Source organism: Sapajus apella, unplaced genomic scaffold, assembly GCF_009761245.1.
Source record: "Sapajus apella isolate SASKATOON/1434 unplaced genomic scaffold, GSC_monkey_1.0 scaffold25, whole genome shotgun sequence".
Lineage (NCBI taxonomy): Eukaryota > Metazoa > Chordata > Mammalia > Primates > Cebidae > Sapajus > Sapajus apella.
In genome coordinates this window covers 9168371-9189604 of record NW_022436965.1, presented here as the reverse complement: position 1 = coordinate 9189604, position 21234 = coordinate 9168371, and the positions used below count along the sequence as shown (strand labels likewise).

Genomic DNA, 21234 nt, shown 5'->3' with positions numbered 1-21234 from the left:
AGCGGACTTCTACCTAGTGCAAAACCAAGAGGCGATCTCAGCAGATGGGAGAATAGATGGACGCTTAGGCAAGCACTCATCTCAGAATGGTTGCTGGGCTCTTCAGTAGCTATGAGAAAGGCAAACTATCCAGATACTACTTTAAGAAGTAAGCTCTTTGAGAACAATTGAATACTCCCGGGAAGGAGGAAGCAGCTCAAATAAAAAGATCCCTAGATCTTTTTCTTTTAGAATTCTCAGTTGGAGTTAAGAGATCAGGGAACTTTATTTAACTATTCTGATCATGGTTTTCCAAGCTTTTCAGGGTATAGGGCTGAGAGTCCAAAGAGGTTTCTAGCCCTGGTTCTAGAATAGTCTCATTCCTTTTCTGGTCTCAGTATCTCCATCTCTAAAGTGAGTGTGTTGGAATAGTTAGTAAAACTCTAAGGCGCCTTTCAGTTCCCACTGCAGTGCCACTGGGATTCTAGTTTCCATCATTGTTCTCTCACCTGATTGGAGGACACCATTAACTTTCTTGGCCCCCAGCATTCAAAGCCTGGCTGCACGTTAGAATCAGCCTGGGAACTTCTAGAAATTCTGATACCTAGACTGCAGGCAAGACAAATTAAACCCAAATTTCCAGAGATAGGACACCTGTATCCTTAATTTTGAAAAGCTTTCCAGGTGATTCTGTAGTCCAGCCATGGCTGAGGTCCATTGATCTTCTAGACTGAGGGGAGCCAATTACCTGACTTCCTTCTGTTTTTTTTTTGAGTGTGCTTTGATCACATCTTGGCTGCTTCCTCTCAGTTTTTCTGCAAGCTATGTTGAAATAGCAGGAGTCCCCGGAGTATCTTGAAATGTAGCCCGAGAGAATGGGGTGATTAATTCTTAAGTTTCATTGCATTGGCAAAGCCATTCACCTGTGGCTGCTTCTGACACACCTCCAGCTGCACAGGTAACAGCCTTCTGTGAGGAGGGGGATGGGCCAGATGTCCTGAACGCAGGTCTAGCTGAGGAGGCCATTTGAGGCTGAAGGACAGAGTAAGGCTCACCCAGGAGGCCCTTGAACGAGTGACTAAGAGTTGTTGACCTTGCCTCCTACCTGGTTGGTTCACCCCTTACGCATAGGAAGGTTGGTCCAGCATGACTACCATCAAATACAGGAGCCTCCTCCTTAACATCCTGGACACTCCCCTGGGGATGTGGAACTCACAATAAGTGCTGTGCTTGAACTGGCTTGTCGCGGCTCTTGAGTGTCTTCTGTGTGTGTCTCTTCCAGACTCCATGTTTAGTGATGTCGAGTTGGTAGGTTGAAATTGGCCATGGGGAGAGTATTTATACCCCATAGATTTTCCAGTGCCACACACTGGGGCTTTTCCCCGATGTTAGACATCCATTAGCATAAGACTTGGTTTCTACTTAAGGAAATAGTTCATTCACTTGTGGAACAGTGGCAGTTCTTCTCTCTATTGCTCCAGATCTGTCTTTCGGTGGGTACTCTGCACGTTGGGTCTTAGCCTTTGCCTCCAGAATAACTTAGAAAACATCTGAGCCCCCTCTTACAAGCTAGCCCTTCAGATATTTGAAAGCAGCTGTGATGTGTTTCTCAAGTCTTCCCTTTCCAAGCTGAGTATCCTTAGTTCCTTCAACATTTTCTCACATGGTTTGCAGGCTCCGTAGGTGTCTTTGAACGCCAGGGCACAGTTGCAGAGGTTTCAGAGGAAAACAAACATTTTCCCACAGGTGATCTATGGACGCTTTGACAAAAGGCTTTTCATTTTCTTTATGCTGTCTCAGTTCCAAGACGCCAGTGTTGATGTGAAGTGGGGTGTAGTCCTGGGTGGGGTTGCTGATTGCACCTCGTTGTCGCCTTCCCTCAAATGTGTGTTGCTGCCAGAACTCTTGATGGGCTCCAATTCATCAGTGTGTCATCATAACACAAATTCTCGTTTCTGAAACAGGTAATTTCCCCACTGCTGTTTTGTTTTCTTCCAGAGGCTTTTAATGCTCCCCTTTTCTTTTTTCCCTTTTCTGTGGCGTTCAATCATTTGTCTGCTGTTCACCAAAACTATGTTGAATGACAGCATTTTGAGTCCAGGATCTAGTCACACACAAAACAAGTGAATTTGTTAAGACTTACCCACCTGTCTGTAACTGCAAGGGGCACAGGCAGTGGGAGGAGGGAGGAAGCCAGTACTGTCTTATTTTCTCAGAACCAGCACTCCCCATCCTTTGGGAATCAGGGCCCAGATGTGTCTGGAACTGACCTCAGTGTCGGTTCACCAAAGTGGCAATCATGTGCACTTCCTCTCAGTCATTTTATCCAGAGGGTAGGGTCCTGGGAGCTACTTGGGAATTCTTTAGTCTAAAGTAATGAGAATTTGGACTTGGCTTCACAGCCAGCATTAAATGGGTAATGCTCAGGATCTTTTGTTTTGAGTAACTGAGTTCATTGACCTCCATGAGAGAGCAGCAGGATTGTATTGGCAAACAAAAGGCCTCTTTGGTATGTCCTTAATATTGCTTTATTTGTCTTTCATTCATTAGGTTTTAAGTCTTTAAGAGTAGGTGTGATGGCGGTTCCATCTTCTTGACAGCAGGAAGGGGGAAGAGAGAGAGAGAGTAGGGAGGATTGAGAAAGAGAGAGGTGTGTGTCTGTTCAGGACTGCCTGTCAGATGGTGAATTTGAACAGAGGCAGCTGTTGTCATGGCGATGGCAGGTTGCATCCCACCACCATGGAAACCAAAGTTAAAAAACTGATGTGAAGGCTGGAAGTCACATGATGCATTTTTGTTTTGTTTTGTTTTAAAAAAAGAAAAGGGGTTTGGTTTTTTAGTCTGTTTTTTTTTTTTTCTCTTTTTAAGATGAGGTTGGGTGGTGAGAAAAATTGCACTAAGGAAAGCAGTGAGATGATGAAATGGGACAGTATGGAGTTTGCAGAGCCTTCTTTCATGTTTTTCTGCGGGTTGACAGTGTGTGTCTCTTGCCATGGTGGGAGAGGGGAGGGAGGAATATGCGTGTAAACTTGCAGGTTTGCAGCCAGAGTTGTGTACTGCTAACTGTCACATGGAGAAACACAGGGCTTGAGCCCTCTTGCCCTTTGGAGGTGATGTGTGGTTCACATTCTGTTGATTAGCCCAGAACAGACACAAGAAACCCGAAAGTGTGGACCACCCAAATAGGAAGGTGGTCTATATACTGATACATTTGGAAGGTTAACATTTATTTTCAGAGAATTGAAAAGTTCATCTATAGCCCTCAGAATCTCCAGGAATAGTTCCGTCCATTTATTCCCTTTCTGGGTTGATCTGTTTTGGGCGGCCGTGTCCTGCCAGGGCAGCCATAGGAGTGAGTGCAAATAAGTAGAGAAGGAGGCCTGGGCCGAGGCTCCTTGCACCATAGCTTATCTCCTCACCTGGGCCCTCTCACCTGGGCAGGGTGGGGCGGCTTATTGAGAGGCATTGGAAAGTCCTCTTGGCTCTCCATCTTTTTACCTCGTATTCACTTCAATTTTATGGCATGATCTGGAGAAAATGTGAAACATCCCTCCAGGAAGGGAGCTGGCTTGGCCAGACCTGTTTTTTGTTTTTGGTTTTTGAGAGAGAGTCTCACTCTGTCGCCCAGGCTGGAGTGCAGTGGCACGATCTCGGCTCACTGCAATCTCTGTCTCCTGGGTTCAAGCAATTCTCCCGCCTCGATCTCCCGAGTAGTTGGGATTACAGGCATGCACTACCATGCCCAGCTAACTTTTGTGTTAATCACGGGGACAGGATTTCACCATTTGGCCAGGCTGGTCTTGAACTCCTGATCTCAAGTGATTCACCTGCCTCAGCCTCCCAAAGTGCTTGGGTTACAGGCATGAGCCACTGTGCCTGGCCAGGCCATGCCTGTTTGAACTGTGCTGGTTTGAATTTTTATTTTGTATAGACAGGTTTGGAGGTGGAGAGTTCTGTAAGAATGTCTGCTTCTAGGAAGGTGAGGAAGACCGTCAGGTATGCAGACACACTGCTGAAGTTGGTCTCTTTTGGGCTGCCATCAATGTTGCTATGCCTGGGTTTTAGGCACAAGGTCTTGTGTCTTTGGTATTATCGTCCCTCCAGGACAGATGCATCGTTCTCAGCCGGCTCGGATGAGGGGCATATGACCTCACCAGCATGATCTCACTGCATTTCCATCAGGGTCTGTGGGAACTGGAGCCAGACTTCTGTGATGGTTCAGCCCCTCCTGTTCTTAGCCCTGGCCTTGGGTGTGATTAATATCCCTTCTAATCACTGGGAGAGATTGCATCAGAGCCATCAGCTTCATAAATCCTCCTCTGGGGACTGGTGTTTGGATGCGCTTTCCATATTCTCAGGAGGTTCTGGGCCAAATGTCTTTGCTCTTTTCCCGGAGCCCATTACCATAATTTTCTTTTAAATCCTTTATTGGGGTTGGTCTCCTCCATGACAGCCCATGGCTACAGCCAGCCAGCCCACTCCTGAGGGCTGGAGTCTGTGGCCACCAAGAGATGCTTCCCCCAGAGCATCGAGTCACAGTAGATGCTGAAAGATTGAGTCAGTAGGATAATGAAAGTAACTGTATTTGTGCAACACCTTACAGTTTTCGGAGGGAGTTCAGATTCCTGCATCGTTTTAGGCTTCAGTCCTTTTGTATTTCTGGTTTGGCTCTGTGGGAATGGATGGTCATCACCCTCCCTTGACTCGAGTACTGTTTTGGGACAGCTTTTGGAGTCGGAGCCCTGGCTCTGATTGCCGTTCCCAAGTTACATTTTCTCCATTGCACTCCAGGTCTTGAAGAAGATTCTGAAGTCACAGAGAATCCTTGGATAGCTGCATTGAACTCCTGTTCACATGTAATATGTCTGTTTGGTTTCATGCTTTGAGGGCATCACAGACTAGTCAAGGATCTTTCTCTGTTACTATCTTTGAGTCAAAGTCCACTTATTAGGATGATATTTATGGGCACGTGTGGAAGAGGTAGAAGGACATCCAAAAACATGAGGCTGAAGGGAGAAAAGGAGGCAGGTCTTCTCATAGGGAGATTATGCTGGGCCTGGGGCGAGGGGCAGAAATGGGTAAAGGAGGCTCAGGGATGCCTTCCCTCGGACTGTGGGCTCTTCTGTACCCCCACAGGAGTTTCCAGGAAGTGCCTAAGTGCCTACCGGCTGCTCCCTACAAAATCATATTCCCCATGAGGCTGGAGTTAGGAGAGCGCACAGCATTCTGTCTGCCTGCCTGTCCCTGGTGTCCCCTTATCCCTCGGAGCATGGCCTTCTTAGTGCACGGATGTCATAGGCTCTGGGAGAAGACAGCTGAGTGCAAAGCGTGTCAGGATCAGCCCCTGATGGTGATAGAAATGCATGTGTGCCCAGGGACACCCACTATGTACTGTCTGAGGCCTGACTAAGTCCTTTCCAGGACTGTACCTGCAGATCTACACCTGAGGGGTGGTGATGGGGAGGCTCTTCAGGTCCAGGCAGAGGAAGGCTCAGCTCCAGGCCAGACCCCCAGGGCTCTGGTGACAGCAGAACCGGCATCACTACCCTTGCCCCAGCTTTCTATGCTTCAAGAAGGAAATGAACAAATGGCAGGTGTGCAGGCCGAGTCGTGCTGCTCAAATTAGCCGTGTTGCTAAGGAAACAAGTCAACCGTTGGAAGGAAGGAGCATTGGGTAAAGGAGATAAATCAATAAGTGAACCTATTTTTATCATTTCCCTAATGATTGTCTTGAAACTGCTAGACTAGAAAGAGAGTTGGAGTGACACAGGTCCTCGTTAATGGGCTTAGAGGGAGCGAGGAGTGAAGGGGTGTTTGAGGAGATTGCCGGAAAGTTTATGAAATGAGGCCCCTAGCCAGCAGTGAGCTGGTACAGGAGGAAAGGCAGGAGCAGGGGCGTCTTTTGCAGGTGTCAAAGCACTTCCGTGGCCATCTCCTCCTTTTGGCCAGGTCCCTCTATTCTCTTCACATTTAATCCTAATCCTCTCCGAAGTCTTCTTCTGATTTCTCTGGCCATCACCTTCCTCCTCACTCTCAGGTTGGGATGGATTTTTGTGTTGGGTTTTTTTTTTTTTTTTTTTTTTTTGAGATGGAGTTTCGCTCTTGTTACCCAGGCTGGAGTGCAATGGCGCGATCTCGGCTCACTGCAACCTCCGCCTCCTGGGTTCAGGCAATTCTCCTGCCTCAGCCTCCTGAGTAGCTGGGATTACAGGCACGCGCCACCATGCCCAGCTAATTTTTTGTATTTTTAGTAGAGACGGGGTTTCACTATGTTGACCAGGATGGTCTCGATCTCTTGACCTCGTGATCCACCCGCCTCAGCCTCCCAAAGTGCTGGGATTACAGGCGTGAGCAACCGCGCCTGGCCTGTTGGTTTGTTTTTTAAGGATACTTATAGCTTTAATTGATTTTATTGTTATAAATGAGCACATGCTCATTCAAACACTCAGAAATGGATAAAGGAGTAAACAAGAAAGTGAAAATAACCCCACTACTGAGAGAAGACTCATCATCTTCCCAGCAAGACAGAGCTTTTTCTTCTTCTCCTCTCCCTTCTCTTTTTTTTAAAAAAAAAAAAAAAGTTACCTTTTGTAAGGATACCTCTGGCTCTAGTTTCCCTATATGATTCATTTATCAATTGAGTATTAATTTATTAATAAAATAACAGTTACTGGAGGTCCACTGTGTGCCAAGCGCCGTAGTGAGTGAGGCAGACAAGGGCCTGCCCTGTGGCTCCCAGTTTTCACTGCTTTATCAGCTCCATTTGTTCAAGGTTTCAAAACAAGCAATCTGGACACCAGGGATAGATTTTCTTCCCTAAAAGGTATTCAGTGTCAAGCACAGAGCGTAATGAGTGTCATTGAATTCCAGGACAGAAAGAGTCAGAGTCCTGGATAGACTTCTGTCGTGTCCCTGATTGTGGTTGCCTTGAAGGGTAATGATGATCTTTGAGGCCGTGGCAACTCGGAGCTTCCTTTGACCTTTCCAAGTCATGTGTTTGTCCAGTCTGCTAGGTGGAGGTACATTAGCTTGACGGGCAGGTGGGTGTGATTTGCCATCTAGGCTCTCTTCCCTTTGGGAATGTAGCAGAGCCATTGCCTTTGGGTGTGAAGTTTTGCTGTTGGGAAGAAATGGGAGTGGCGCCTCTGAGGCAGCCTGCAAGGGTGGGAGTGAGCAGGAGCCCTGGCCCAGGCCAGAGTGGGTGAGCAAAGCCCTGTCTTTACAATGGCTCCTCAGTGAATGCCTCCTGTTCATTCCTATCTGCACTGAACATTGACGAAGCTCCTACTGTGTACCTGGAGCTCTGCTAAGCGTTGCCAGTAGAGAGACAAGCAAAACTCCTGCTTTCAAGGTACAGTTTCTTGGGGATTTAAGTAGGAGAAGAAATGATACAGTCCCACAGTTCAAAGAGCTGTGGGGCACGGGGAGAGACTTTCACTGACAAGGTGACATTTCAGCTTGGTCTTGATATATGGCCAGAAAGATAAAGGCCATTGCAAGTGGTGGCAGAAGCACCCAGATGGAAATGCCTGTTCTTTGTGCTTCTTCAGAAAGGGAAAAGGAAAAGAGGTTAAGGAACAGGGCTGTACGGGAGAGTGGCTGGGGCCCAGGCAGAACTGGATGGTCTCTTCCGCTCACCTCACCTGAGACTTCCCTGCCACAATGCATTCTTTCACGTACCCCACAGATATGCAGAATCTCCACATTCTCACCTCAGGTTCTTCATTACCGCAGCCATGAATTCATCTTGAGGTCTAGATGCCCTATAAGGCGAAAAGGGACATCTCTCTCAAGGGCATATACATCTGAACAGTTTTAAAAATATTAAGAAAAAAAATTTAAGCCAGAAGATTGCTGCTCTGAATGGGTTCCACATCAGATATTGGGCAGAGGATTTGGCTGGAGAGGAAGTGAGAATAGGGTCTGCTCAGAACCTGTGAATTACCTAACTCCTAACTTTAGATTCTAGCCTTAGGGCCTTGGGTAACATCAACTATCAAGACCTTGTGAATTCTCAGCCACCCAGATACCTGGGCAGTCACGGGGAGTTTGACTCATCAGCACCTGGGCCAAGAGCCATTCCCCGACCTGGAGCATCCTGCAGTGGTGACGGCCACACCTTCCTGAGCTACCCTGTGTCCATACAAACCTCATATATCTGCACTTAGACATTCTGGGCTAGTTGAGCTTAAAGGTCCTTCCAGGGAGCAGTATACTTGGATTAGTTGGCTAGGAAAAGGCAGGCATGGACGTAGAAGCAGGGAGTCAGGGGCAGTGGAGGAGCTGCCATGGTCCAGGTGGATATTGTGAGTGGGGAGGCCTTGGAGGCACATGGCTGCCAGGACCCGTCTTGCTTGCACCAAGAACCCATCTACTTTTAAGCCTGTGCCTATCACTTTCAGGTTTTCAGGGGAAGAAGATTCAACCCTCCCAAAACAACCATAGACCCCACATAGACCCATGAGAATGCGAGAGGTCTGCAGCTTGAATGAGAAAAGACTCTTGCCCAGTCCCACCCCCCAGGACAGGCGCTGGGCTTCTTGGATCTGCTGATCAGGTGTCTGAAATTGCATGCGCCATTTCCAGCCGTGGGGAGTGACCAGGTGAGCCCACACTATCGTGAGCACTTTTGTTAGGAACAAGGACAGGGGACGACATGGAAGAGTCCCTGGTTTCACTCCAGTCAGAGCCACCAGTCCTCCTCCCCCAACTCTTGGGGACTGGCAGAGAGACCCACCCTTTGTGTCCGGGCTGCGCAGGTATGTTCCTGGGAACACTGTTCAAGAGCGATGCTCTGAAAACAAGAGTTGCGGTGAAGCAAGTTTGGGAAATGCTGTGGGCTGTCCACAACCCTCTTTGTGTGTGTGTGTGTGTGTGTGTGTGTGTGTGTGATGGGGTGTGATGTGGTGTGTGCACACTTTATGCAAAAGTATTAAAGGCTCCAAGAAGTCCCGCTGAGGAGAAACCTGCCTAACTTCATCCAACCCAGACCTCCCCTCACTGGTTTGACAGCTGGTTCCTATAGCACTAGTATTTCGTGGCCTGCATTTTAGGAACACTGCTCTCAACACCCTCAGTTCCTATTGTTTTTCAGCAATGACTTGTATATGTGTTGTCAGTTCCCTTTCTGGACCCATCCCCCAAGCATGTTTTCAGAAAAGGGTATGGATTCCTTGGCCGCCATTGTGGCCGGGTTTCCATCTGTAATTTGAGTCTGGGATTCTGGGTGCCTGCGCCAGGCCCAGGGCAACCTCGACTATTCAGAAGGCTTATGGGACACTGGGTCCTGGGGTGGTTTCTGGTCACTCTGCATTTGTTCAGAGGTCTGGGTTGCAGCCATGATGGGAGGTGAGGAGCTCTCCCCTGTGATCAATGGGCAATGGGTGCCCTGGGCATGGGTGGCCCTGTGTTGCGGGGCCAGTCCTGAGAAGATGGGCTTGCTAGTTGGGTGGGCATCTGTGGTGTGTGTCTGCTGGCATGTTTGGCTCTCAGGGCTTGGCACCCAGAGTGTTTGAAAGAGGAGAAATGCCCATGGGTGCTGAGGGACTTTCCATGTGGGGAGGCTCCCCTCTGAGTGGGAGGGTTTAAGCAGGCACAGTGGGGTGTGGAGGCAGCGGACAGGCTCTAAGGTCCTCTGAGGCTGGGCCCATTTTTAGTTCCACTGGCTGAGCCTCAGGGCAGCAGAGGCCCGTGGAGCAGTCTCCGGGATCTGTGTGCTGTGTGAGTGTTAGTGGTGTGTGGGAAGGAAGGATGGTGGTCAGCTGCTGGCGAGTGAGTGTGACTCTCCAGTGTGACTCAGGGATGGATGGTGGTGGGGGAGGAGAAGGCACTGCTAAATGAGGATTAAGAGAAGGACTCAGGGTTCACACACAGCCAGATCTCAGCCCTATAGCCCCCATGCCAGCACCATGACCAGAGCAACGGGTAAACAGCTCACATCCCATTGTATACATTGCCCCAAGCCCTCTACCCTGCCCTCCCCAGAGAGGCCCTGGGTGCTAACTTAATGTTGTGTTACTGCCGTGGATAGCCTGACAGGATGGGGGACATTGTGGGAATGGCTGTGATTTGCTCTCCTGTACTCCATGAGAGGGTTCCAGGCCCTGCACCCTACACAGCCTGCCTGGGGATGTGGGGAAACAAGACCAGTCCCTTTTCTTCCTTCCACTCTGCCAGATCTACTGCTCCTCTCTCCTGCTTGGATTCCAGAATCTTCTAGAGCACAGGTTGCTCAGCAAGACCAGTTGCAGTAGCAAACTTGTGTTTGTTGTAACAGTAATTATAGAATGAAATCCCAACACACACAATGACAACGCTGGGAGCTGGCAATTCCCTCGCTTTCCTTTTTTTTTTTTTTTTTTTTTTTTTGGTGAGACGGAGTCTTCACTCTGTCTCCAGACTGGAGTACAGTGTCATGATCATGGCTCACTGCAGCCTCCACTTCCTGGGTTTGAGTGATTCCCCTGCCTCAGCCTCCCGAGTAGCTGGGACTACAGGCGTGCACCGCCACACCCAGCTAATTTTTATATTTTTAGTAGAGACGGGGTTTCACTGTGTTGGCCAGGATGGTCAATCTCTTGACCTTGTGACTTGCCCGCCTTGGCCTCCCAAAGTGCTGGGATTACAGGGGTGAGCCAGCACTCTCTCTGTTTTCTGACAGTCCTTCCCACCTCCCTCCAGCATGTAGCAAAAGTTTCCTGCAGGAGTCTCAGGATGCTGGCACCCGAGTCATAGTCCTGTTTTTTGAAAAGGCACAGGGAGCCCCTCACCTATTTTCAAAAACATCTAACAGAAAAAAAGCCGCATTCATTCATTACAGTGTGGTTCTTAGAGGACTGGACTTTGCTGTCCTGGATTTAGACTCGTGATCAGTCCCTTTACTGCATATGCAGATGCTTAGGAGAAAATAAGGTGGGAGAAAGCAAGCCTCTCCTGGCCCCCAGAAGTACATTGCTGAATGGAATTTTAAAACAGAAGAAAGCTCACATGGAGAGAATTGTTTCTTTTCCAGGGGATCTTCTGTTACTCAGTGGAGCAGCGGTTCTAGAAGCGGGCACTCCAATTGTGAGCCCAAGGGATTGCAGCAGCTGGATCTGTACACAAGCATCGTTACCCAGTCCAGCAGCTTGAAGGCTGGGGAAAACAGGGGTTTGCTATGGCATTAATTACGTTCCTTCCTCCCTTCTTCCTACTTCCATTGTCAGCTCTGGTTATTGGATTTGGTATTGATTTCACTCAGTAACTGCAGTGTCCGCCATAGGCCCAGCTATATTATGTGTTGGCTACATACGTTCTTTTTTTAGAGACGATGCTTTGTGTTCAGAGACCAGGTACAAATGTTTGTGTTTTCACATGCCATGGACCATTCGCTGCCCTGCCTGCCTGTTTACAAATATAAATCATGCAAACTGTGCAGACACAATGCGGGTTGATAGAGCTTGTGTGCTTATGGGCACAGCCATCTTTCAGGCTGTGTCTCTCTCGTTTGGTGAATTTGTTCCTTAACTCCACTTTCCCACGCCGTTTGAGTACATGATTCTGGCCACCATCATCGCCAACTGCATAGTCCTCGCTCTGGAGCAGCATCTTCCTGAGGACGACAAGACCCCCATGTCCCGAAGGCTGGTATGTGCCTCCTCTCCTTCTCCCCTTTCCCCTTTTCTTTGTCTTCTGTGGTTTCTTCTCTGCTGTATCGCTCTCCCCTTCCCTTCCTGCCTGTGAGTTCTGGGAGGGATTTGCTCTTTGCTGGGAGACAAGTTAGTGACAGACCCCATGGGGATTTTCACAAGAAAGAGAAGAGATTACAAACACTTGTGTCTGTGCTGTGTGGCAGCCAGTGAAGAAGAAAGGGCAGGCACAGGTCCATCTTCTTCCCTCCTCTTTCCTAAGGGACTTCTGACACAAGAGGAAGGGGTGGGGGGAGTAGAGGGGAGAGGATGAAGGATGTTCAGTTCTTGTGTGTATTTGTGGTTATGAACTTTCCAGTGCTTACGTCCTTATTCTCCTTAACGAAATGAGTCACACGTCTAACGTATTCCCCCTAAAAAGAGCAGACAGATTGCCTGAAATCCATGTGTGTACATGCAATGACGACCCTCAAGCTTCTAACTTATGTGAAGAGCAGCAAACTCCTTCAGGGCAAAGCCAGGGCCATCAGGGACCTTCCTGGGAAGGGAGTCTAGCTCCGGGTGTGACCCCCGTATCGTCCATTTCTACAGCTAGCTCCCCTGGGGCTCGCTTGTCCTGTGTACTCCTGAGTCACAGAGAGCCTGCAGCCCCTCTGTCCTTAGCACCCTTGCTCCCTGCCTACACATGAGCAGGCCCAGTACAGACATCCGGGAGGGGCTGGGCTATGCCTTTGTCTGTGTCTCATAAAGCACAGTCCTCTTCTCACTGGTGCCTCTGCTCCTCATCTCCACAGGAGAAGACAGAACCTTATTTTATTGGGATATTTTGCTTTGAAGCTGGGATCAAAATTGTGGCCCTGGGATTCATCTTCCATAAGGGCTCGTACCTCCGCAATGGCTGGAATGTCATGGACTTCATTGTGGTCCTCAGTGGGTAAGTCCATTTTCTCTCTCTCTCTCTGTCTCGTGTGTGTGTGTGAGTTGGGTGCTCTGTGTGTGTGTGAAGAGGGTTGATGCCATGAGGTGCCCAGGGGCAAGGAACCTGGGGTGAAAAGACAGCAGTGTTAGAGTAGGGGGCAGAAGACAGAAGAAAAAGTTCAAGGCTAAGATTCCCAGGGTGCTGGACCATAGGTCAGCCACATCAAGAGGAGGGTGAGCACTGTGTGGAGATGGGTGTGGTGTTAGGCAGAGGCCATGGGACTCTCATGGCAGCTGCTACTTCTGGTTTTCTGTTCGGTGCTTGACTCAGTGGCTGAACACCCACTTCCCTGGGGAAGGTGACATTTCCCAGTGAGCCTTTTCACCAAAGCAAGCAGCTTACCCCCGCCTGGGAGGCACCCCCAGGATGGGCCAAAAGTTGCAGTCAAATTCACTTTCTTTGGGGGAGTTGGAGAAGACCACAGCCATATTTTCTGAACTGATAATTGAGATTTGTGTTCTGACAACAGGATTTTTTATGATTTGCAGATTTATTAATAGTATAAAATCGAATCATTTTAAAATGTTGGACAAATCATTCTGTGGAAGTTAATATAGTAATACGACATTGGGGCTGACCCAGTGTCACAGCAGCATGTGTGATGGCAGTACATTTAGTTAAATATTTGATAAATCATTCTTTTGGAAATGAATATGGTATGAGGGTGTTGTCTTGACCCAGTGTCTTTGGCAGCAATTGTGTTGGCCTTGGGAACGGTGTGATGGGCAGGCCTCCCTGGGCTTTTGTGGCTCCCTGTTGGTCTTTGTGTCACGTGGCTCTTGGGGCCTGCAGGGCTGGGGACTGGGGAGTGGTCCTGTGTGGATGTGGCAGCAAGTGATGTGGTCTGGAAATGCCCTTACCCAGCTGCTTGGCAGACAAGAGTTCAAACCCATGAAGAAAAGAAGAGAGTGACTTCGAATGACAGGGAAGGGGAAATATTAGCTACTACTGTGATTGACCAAATAGAGAGAGGAGAAGAGAGGAATTGTTTTCCAGGGAGGAGTCAGAGGAGGGGCAAAGGTAGGTAAAGTCTTAGAAGGAAGAGTAAGGGCTTGAGAATGATTGCATCCATTTTCTGTCTTGTGGAATAGACAAAGTACTCTTATTTTTAACCTTTACGCCATTGGGATTGAGTGAAAGAGAAAACCCTGAAGATGTAATGGCCTGGAATATGCAAATGGAAGCCCGTAAGCCGCCAGCCCCTCAATCTGGGAAATGGATAAATAGACAGGGATGACTATTCATGTTTAAAAATATCTGTTGCCTTACAGAAGGATTTTCTGGAAGTTTTTTTTTTTTTTCTAAAAGAAAATTCTACTACTACATTTTAAATGTGCTTTAGTATATGGAGATATAGTTTCTACATAGTGTTACAGAAGTACATTGGGTAATGTTTTCAATGTCTCTAAAATAAAATAATATGTGCTGATTAGAAGAGGCCTATATGAGAATCTGAGTCATTTAGAAATGTTATGATTATATCTAGGAGGAAAGTGTTGAGTAAGTTACTACAGAAGAGCAAAAAACAAAAAATAGAAATCGATTGCAATGTACATCTAATATGTTCAGCCTTCGTGAATTCTTGGTCCTGCCCAGTTCTCTATGTGGCAGAGTCCCTTTGAAATTTCTTGTCTACTTCATTTATTTTTATGTTAAGTGATTATATGTTCATTAAGGATATATGGAAAATAAAGAAAAGTCAAAAGAAGAAAAGATAATTCACTGATGAAGAAAAATTCCTGATTATGTTGGAGTATCTTTTCCAGGCCTTCAATGCTAAGCAAGCTCTCTTTAAATGCTTGTAATTTGGCTGCTTTTTCTCAAAATAGTATAAGCATATAACATGGTATTGCCTATTTTGGCAAAAATCTGTAATGACTGATCAGTTCGTTAAATAGGTGTACACGTCTTGCTTCTCATTTTTGGATTCTTTCCGTGTTTTGCTGTGATAAATAATTATTAAAGATGCTCCAACGTACGTCTTTCGGGGGTCACATTTTAACGAGGCCTTTTACAAGGCCGAAGAAGTAATTCTGGAGGAGAACCCAGCTGTTCTATTCTGGGGTCTGGGAACTATGATGGGTGTGAGGAGGTGGAGAAACTGGACCATGACTGCGTGAGAGAAGACTTACAGTAGATGATAATCTCTCTGCAAATAAGGGTTGCCACATGTTGTTGAAGAAGCAGATTAATAGGGACCCGTAGGTTCCACACAGCCAAGAAGGGCCCCAGGGTCCTTGCCTGAGTGTCCAGGGGGTGCTCAAGAGTCAGCGCAGGTGCTGAGCTTGGCTGAGTCAGTTGTCCCGTGCTCTCCTTCCCATCCCTCACATCCTCCCTTCCTAGTGGCTCTTCAGATGTCCCTGGCTTTGTGGATTGCCTTAGCAGGCCCCTGATTTCCATCTGAACTCACCAGACTTTGCTCCTGTTCCTCCTCCAGACCTGCTGCTTACCCTCTTCTCAGCATGGACCATTGCCTTTCTCTGTCCTTGACTCATGGGTGAATATGCTCCAGGCAAAGAACTTGGCCCTCTCGAGATCCTCGCTGAGGGTTGCAGTTCTATCCCACAGGAATGGATGATCATATTTAGTCTTACAGTCACATGGTGCTCTCATCTACCACATTGTGTGGCTCTAAGATGCACGTTTTTCATGCTGGAACTTGGCTGAAATCAGCCTGTATCTTACAATAATGGCATGATATAGCTTAATTGACAGCATGTTTTTCTTTCTTAGTGCTACATAAAATTATGGGACATCTTACAATTGCTATGGTTGTAGATTCAATGACATGGGAAACCAACCAGGGAGGCAGGCAAAGCAGCCTTTAGACATGAGTCATCTGGCACTCGAAGAGGGTAAGTTATTTGCCCAAGATCACCTGCCCCTTAATGGCAGATGTGGGAGTCAGAATGGTGCCCTTTCATCCGGGGCTGGTGCTTTGACCCCTGCCCTGTGCAACCTCCTCTCCAGGACACCCGTTATCCCCCTTTGTCTTCCTGACACCTGCACCCACAGCAGTCCCTGCAGACAGCTCTTCCTTCCCACCTCACCTCCAGGTGTCACCCCCCATTTTCCCCTGTGCATAGGAGGAATGACAGGTGCCGGAGCATGACACAGTGCCTCAGGGCTGAGGCTGCACAACTTCTCAGCTCTCAGTGCTGACTGAAGTGGGTGCTGAGGTGTCAGTCAGCTGGCTCAGTGTAAGACCTGCTGTCAGTGACCTTTGCTAAGAGATGACTAGTTGAGGGGCCTGGACCACCACATTCTGCTTGCCACCTCTGACCTCCTAAACTTTAGTATTCTTTGGCCTATAAGTTGAGGGTATGCATGGTTTGGAAAGTGCATCTATGTACATTGCTTCATCTTGTTCTCATAGTGCCATAGAAAAGATCTTGTTATCCTCATTTTACTGATGAAGAAACTAAGAATCAGAGAGGGCACATGAATTGCTAGGAGGCACTTGATCCAGGACTTGAACCCACGTCTGCTGGTTCCAAGTTCCTTCTTTGACTCTCTTTTCCCACTACTGCTCGACTTATGACCACGGTCGGGACTGCGGACCGGTCGTAACACGATTTGGTCGTAAGTTGAGTAGGCTATATGTACAGTTGAAATGGTGCACACGGAGATGGTAGTGCTGCCGGAAGCTGGTCTGCACTGTCGTACGCCCAGCTGGGCAACGTTTGCGCTGCCAGACGTGGAGCAGTCGTGGCTAGCGATTGTGGTCGTAAAGTCGAATGGTCGTAAGTTGCATAGGTGGTAAGTCGATCAATACCTGTACCGTTGTACCGTCAGTTACTTCACCATCCCTATGGGTTCTAAGGGCCCCATGGTTCTAAGGCTCTGTGGCTGCAGGTTTCTTTGGTCCCCATGAGGCAGTGTGGGATGAGCTCAGGGAGGGGCATAATCAGGCAAATGTTCACTCTCAAAGGTGGGGCTTCATGTCTGGGTTGAAGGGGACGGGGCCCCATGTGTCCATCCTGAGACTCCTCATTGTGGGCTTGGAATGAGACTCCCTGCTCTGTGGTAAAGAAGGCATGTCACTTTAACTGTCAGCACAGCGTGGTTTGATGCGTGCAGAATGGATCAGCGTTCCAGCTGATTTCTTCATTAATTGACTTGTTTGTTCACCCATTCATTAATTCAGTGTAACTAGCATTGTGTGGTTGAATGCATAGGGGAATGCTAGGACTGAGAAACATGGACCTTAATGTATTTTCCTGCCTGCTAAAAGACAGTGGAGTTTGCCATTCTTTTAACACATTCTTATGGAACTTGGGATCTCCCTTGCATTGGGAAAAACTAAGGCAATTTGTAAACACTTGTCAGGACACCTGGAGAATTCCAAATTAGTTGAAGTCATTATCACACATTAGTCTTAAGAATAAGTTATAAAAATATGGTACCTGGGACAGATGGGCAAATGAGAAGGGAGGATGAGAGTCAAAGGTACCCCTAAACTATGGGTAACAACAGGGAAATGAAGGTGAGGACTGTGCCTTAGGTGCCCACTCATCTCTATATGCCAAGTGCCTGACAGATAGTTGGTACACAGTAAGTGCTGATTGAATTGAATTACTTGCCTGTCCCCAGATTCTCTTGTCTGTAGGAGACAAAAATGAGTTCTAGGGGAAGGCTGGGGCTGGGGTTGAAAGGGATTGTCTGTTTCCAGCCTTCCCTTGGCCTGGCTGAGCCAGGCAGTGTCTATGTCTCTCTCCTCTTTATCTACGTCTGCCAGGCTGCTCATAGTCTGGTCACTCTATTAGGAACATGAAAGCTGGGAGCCTCAATTTCTAGGCCGTTAAGCAACACTGGGCTTCCAGTCATCTGGGGTTATTTACCAGGTTGTCAGTGTTATGTCTTAAGGATTGCTTCCTGGGTGATGAGGGAAGAATCAGGGCTGCATAATGAAGATCTAACCTTGTAGAAGTGGCTGTGGATGGGGTGGGGTTGGAGGGGTGAATAAGGAGAAGGCAGGGGTATCATGTCACCTGGCATTTACTGTATAATAAAAATGGTCATTTATTGAACCATATGCTGAAGGCTACACACACACACACACACACACACACACACACACACACACACACACACACAGAATTTCTAATTCTAAACATGGTACTAGGTGATGAGAATCATTAGGCTTGACTGTTACCCGGTCCCATTTTACAGATGCAGAAGCCAAGGTGCAGACAATTGAAGTAACTTGCCCAAATCTGAATGGTTGGTATTATAAGGTTAAGCCAGAATTTGAACCCAGGCCTGTTTACCTTCAGCATCTGGGCACCTTCCCTAGGCCAGGTGACATCACTGCCTCCCAGGCTCGGCGACGGCACCAGCTCTTCCTGTGCTACTGGAGCCATTTAGTCTCCTCTCCCTATGTCCCTTATGCCTCTTTAGCTTCAGGCCAAATGGAGAAAAGTATATTATCTCCTTCCCTCTAGGAAGTCTTTATTTCCCATTGTATGTTAAAGTATTAGTGACATTACCGAGCTAGTATTGAATGTTGGTAATACTGTCTATTTTCCTACCAAAACCCCCAAATCAGCTCAAAATACTCTCTTTCCGGAGTTTTGCCAGCCTTGTATGGGAGGTGACCTGTGTTTGCTTTTTCCTTTACTGTGGAACACATGGTGTAGGCTCTGGGGACAGGCAGGTGTGTCTGCACATGGCTCTTCCTCCTTCCCCTGCCAAGGCCATCACGCCAGGACCCAGGAGGCCACTCAAGAGCTGTTGCTGAATACCCACGGTGTGCAGGGCACTGTGCTCGGTGTGGGTGGACTGGGGCCTAGTGCCTTCCATGGTGGTGGAGGTGGGGCCACACACCATGAGAAGCTGGAAGGGTGTCCAGCCGGGCCCTAGGGCACTGGGAAAAGCTTCTTGAAAGAAGTCACATTTAAATGAGTGTGAAGGGTGGACAGATGGGACTCAGCTGAGCAGGGAAGGAGACGAGCCCTTCTGGGAGAAAGAATGTGATGCACAAATGCCCCGTGGAGGCGGCGCATGGAGAGGGCCACACAGACGGACCACAGGACACTCTGGAAGACCGGTGGGTGGCATGGGGAGAGCCCTGCAGAGGTCAGCAGGGGCCAGTCTAGGCCATTCTGAGGAGTCTGTATTTTAGCCACAGGGCAGTGGGGAGCCACGGAAGGCTTTGAACAAGCGGTACACTGCTTCCCTCTGAATCGGCTCTGGATGTGGCATAGTCTTTTTTCTTTTTTACCCTGGAATCAACTCTGAGGAAAGGCATGGAAAAGAGTCTGGAGCCATCCCCACATCCTTTGCAGTTTGGGAGAATATGCAGAGCCAAGCAGAAAGAGGGGAGGCAGAGGAAGAGGGAGCAGGGGAGAGGAGAGCTGGGAGCTGCCGCGTCCTCGTCCCCAGCTTGTAGCTTGTCGCCAGTGGCACATGCAGAATGATTTAGCCTGAAGCCTATTGGTAGGAGGACGCTATCTGGAGCTAAATATATATTGATAGGTATTTTTAGAGGGTTTTCTGTAAGGAGGCTGCCCTAATACAAGAGTTTCCTGAGCAGCTAAAGATCGAGGAAAGCAGAGTTTTCCTCTGGGAGCACTGTCTCTCTGGGGCTGAGAATGTGGGGGAGGAGTTGCGAACGCAGTGTTCGGGCCCCCAGCCCAATTTAAATCCCTGTGGTAATAGTATGATATCACTGGGTATTTATATAGCATCTCCAGGCCTGGCAGGATCTCACAAACCTATTTGTCCTTACTGTTCTGGGCAGGCGAAGGAGGCAGATGGGGAGCAAGGGCAGAATGGTAGAGGGTGGAGCATGAGAGATTGTCATTTAGGAGATGGGGAAACTGAGGCTGAGTGGAGCTAGGCAAGGCACTCAGAGATACTCAGCTGAGCTGGTGGATGACTAGATATTTATGTAGTGCCTTAATGCTAGGTGCTAAACCTAGCATCAGCATTATTAATGCTGATGTTGGGGAGGTCTGCAAGCCCGCAAGCCTTACTGCTTTTCAGTTCTTCCTCTCGGCAGCGTTGCCGGCTGCTCCCCTGGCAGACCCCCACCTCCTCCCTGGCTTTTTGTGTGTTTCTAGCTCCACACTGGGGAGCACAACTGCCACTTGCAGCATCTCTCTCTCTTTTTTTTTTTTATTTTTATTTTTAGATGGATTCTTGCTCTGTCGCCAGGCTGTAGTGCAGTGGTACAATCTCGGCTCACTGCAACCTCCGCCTCCTGGGTTCAAGTGATTCTTCCGCCTCAGCCTCCCGAGTAGCTGGGACCACAGGCATGCACCACCATGCCTGGCTAATTTTTGTATTTTTTTAGTAGAGATGGGGTTTCACCGTGTTGGCCAGGATGGTCCCGATCTTTTGACCTCGTGATCCGCCCACCTCGGCCTCCCAAAGAACATCTCTTTTTATCGGAACACTATTTCTGTTCCAATTGCATTTCCCCCTAGATGGTCAAATAATGGAAAAGATAAGGTTAGAATATAGGATTCTGATTCCTGGGAGAGGTGGGCAAAAGGCAAAATGTGAAGCTGAAAGGCCTCTGCTTAGCTCTGTGCTGCTCATAAACTCAGTTCCTTCGGGGAGACTCCGAGTGAGAGTGCTGGTGAGTCGTTGATGGGCAGCTGACTTGGGATTGTGCCTTGGGTGGGAGGAAGTTTCTTCTCATGTCTGCACTCTGTCTTTTTTCTATGTTGAGATGCACCATTGGTTCACTCAGTAGATATATACTGAACATCCACCGTGTTCCAGATGCAAGGCGTTGCCGTTGGGATGATTTCTCTTTCCTGAAAGGCTTCTTCTTGCCACCCCCACCCATTGACAGAAGCTCCATATGGACAGAACTGAGTGAGGCCTGAATTGGCTTTGATATCATCAAAGAGGAGGAAAAGCCACAGAGAGTGAAGAAAGCTTCAAAATCCCTGGGCGGTTTGGCTTGGGACTTTGCTTCCTGGCATTGCATTCACTCAGGGTGATACAGGCAAAGAAATTATGGCAAGGTGCTTTCTAACTCAGACCACTCTCCTGGGCCTGGAGCTCCCATTCTAAGGCAGTTAAATGCTTGTGCATGAGTGCGTGTGGAAGAGGGAGGCGGGGTGAAAATTCCCAGGTGTGTTTTCAAACAGAGGTGGCTGTGGCATAAATGCGAATTCTATAGATTTACAAAAATTGAGAATGAAAGGAACTGTTTACATGTCCATTCTGTGGTTGAAATACGTCTCCTCCTTTGGGTAGAGATTTGTGTACTTGTGTCTACGTTGTAAATATAGTCCACAGTTAAGTATAACTGTGTTGGTGTGAAATGTGAAAATGCAACAGCACTATTTAATGTATGTGTCACTGAAGTCGGGAAATAGCAGGGATAATGAGTGCAGAGTGCTTACCAAAGGGAAGGGGCAAGAGGGGGGCAGTGCAGATGTTGAGAGGAAAAAGAGGGCATGCTGGTTTAAAAGAGAACATGTGAGGACAAGGTAAGGCTGAGGGTACTAAAGCTCAATCACCGAATTTTAGATCTTGGAGAATAAGAAATTTGCCCAACATTGCCTTACTTATTATTTTTTTTCTCAGAAGAGAAGAGTGAGGTGCACGTTGCTAAGTAACTTGTCCAGAGTCTTTTAGATGGGGTGTGGTGAGCTGGGGCTTGGATCCTGTGTAATTCCAAATCTAGTT

General features: G+C 48.0%; 1 protein-coding gene across 8 annotated transcripts in view; it reads left to right on the top strand.

Moving 5' to 3' along the window:
* CACNA1E (calcium voltage-gated channel subunit alpha1 E) overlaps window positions 1-21234 on the top strand; it is a 502806-nt gene that overhangs the window by 185533 nt on the left and 296039 nt on the right. For all 8 annotated transcript variants that reach the window (XM_032291227.1, XM_032291223.1, XM_032291222.1 and 5 more), the window contains 2 exons: window positions 11499-11604; window positions 12401-12540. In XM_032291227.1, coding sequence (XP_032147118.1) covers window positions 11499-11604; window positions 12401-12540 — 246 coding nt within the window. The remainder of the gene's footprint in view (window positions 1-11498; window positions 11605-12400; window positions 12541-21234) is intronic.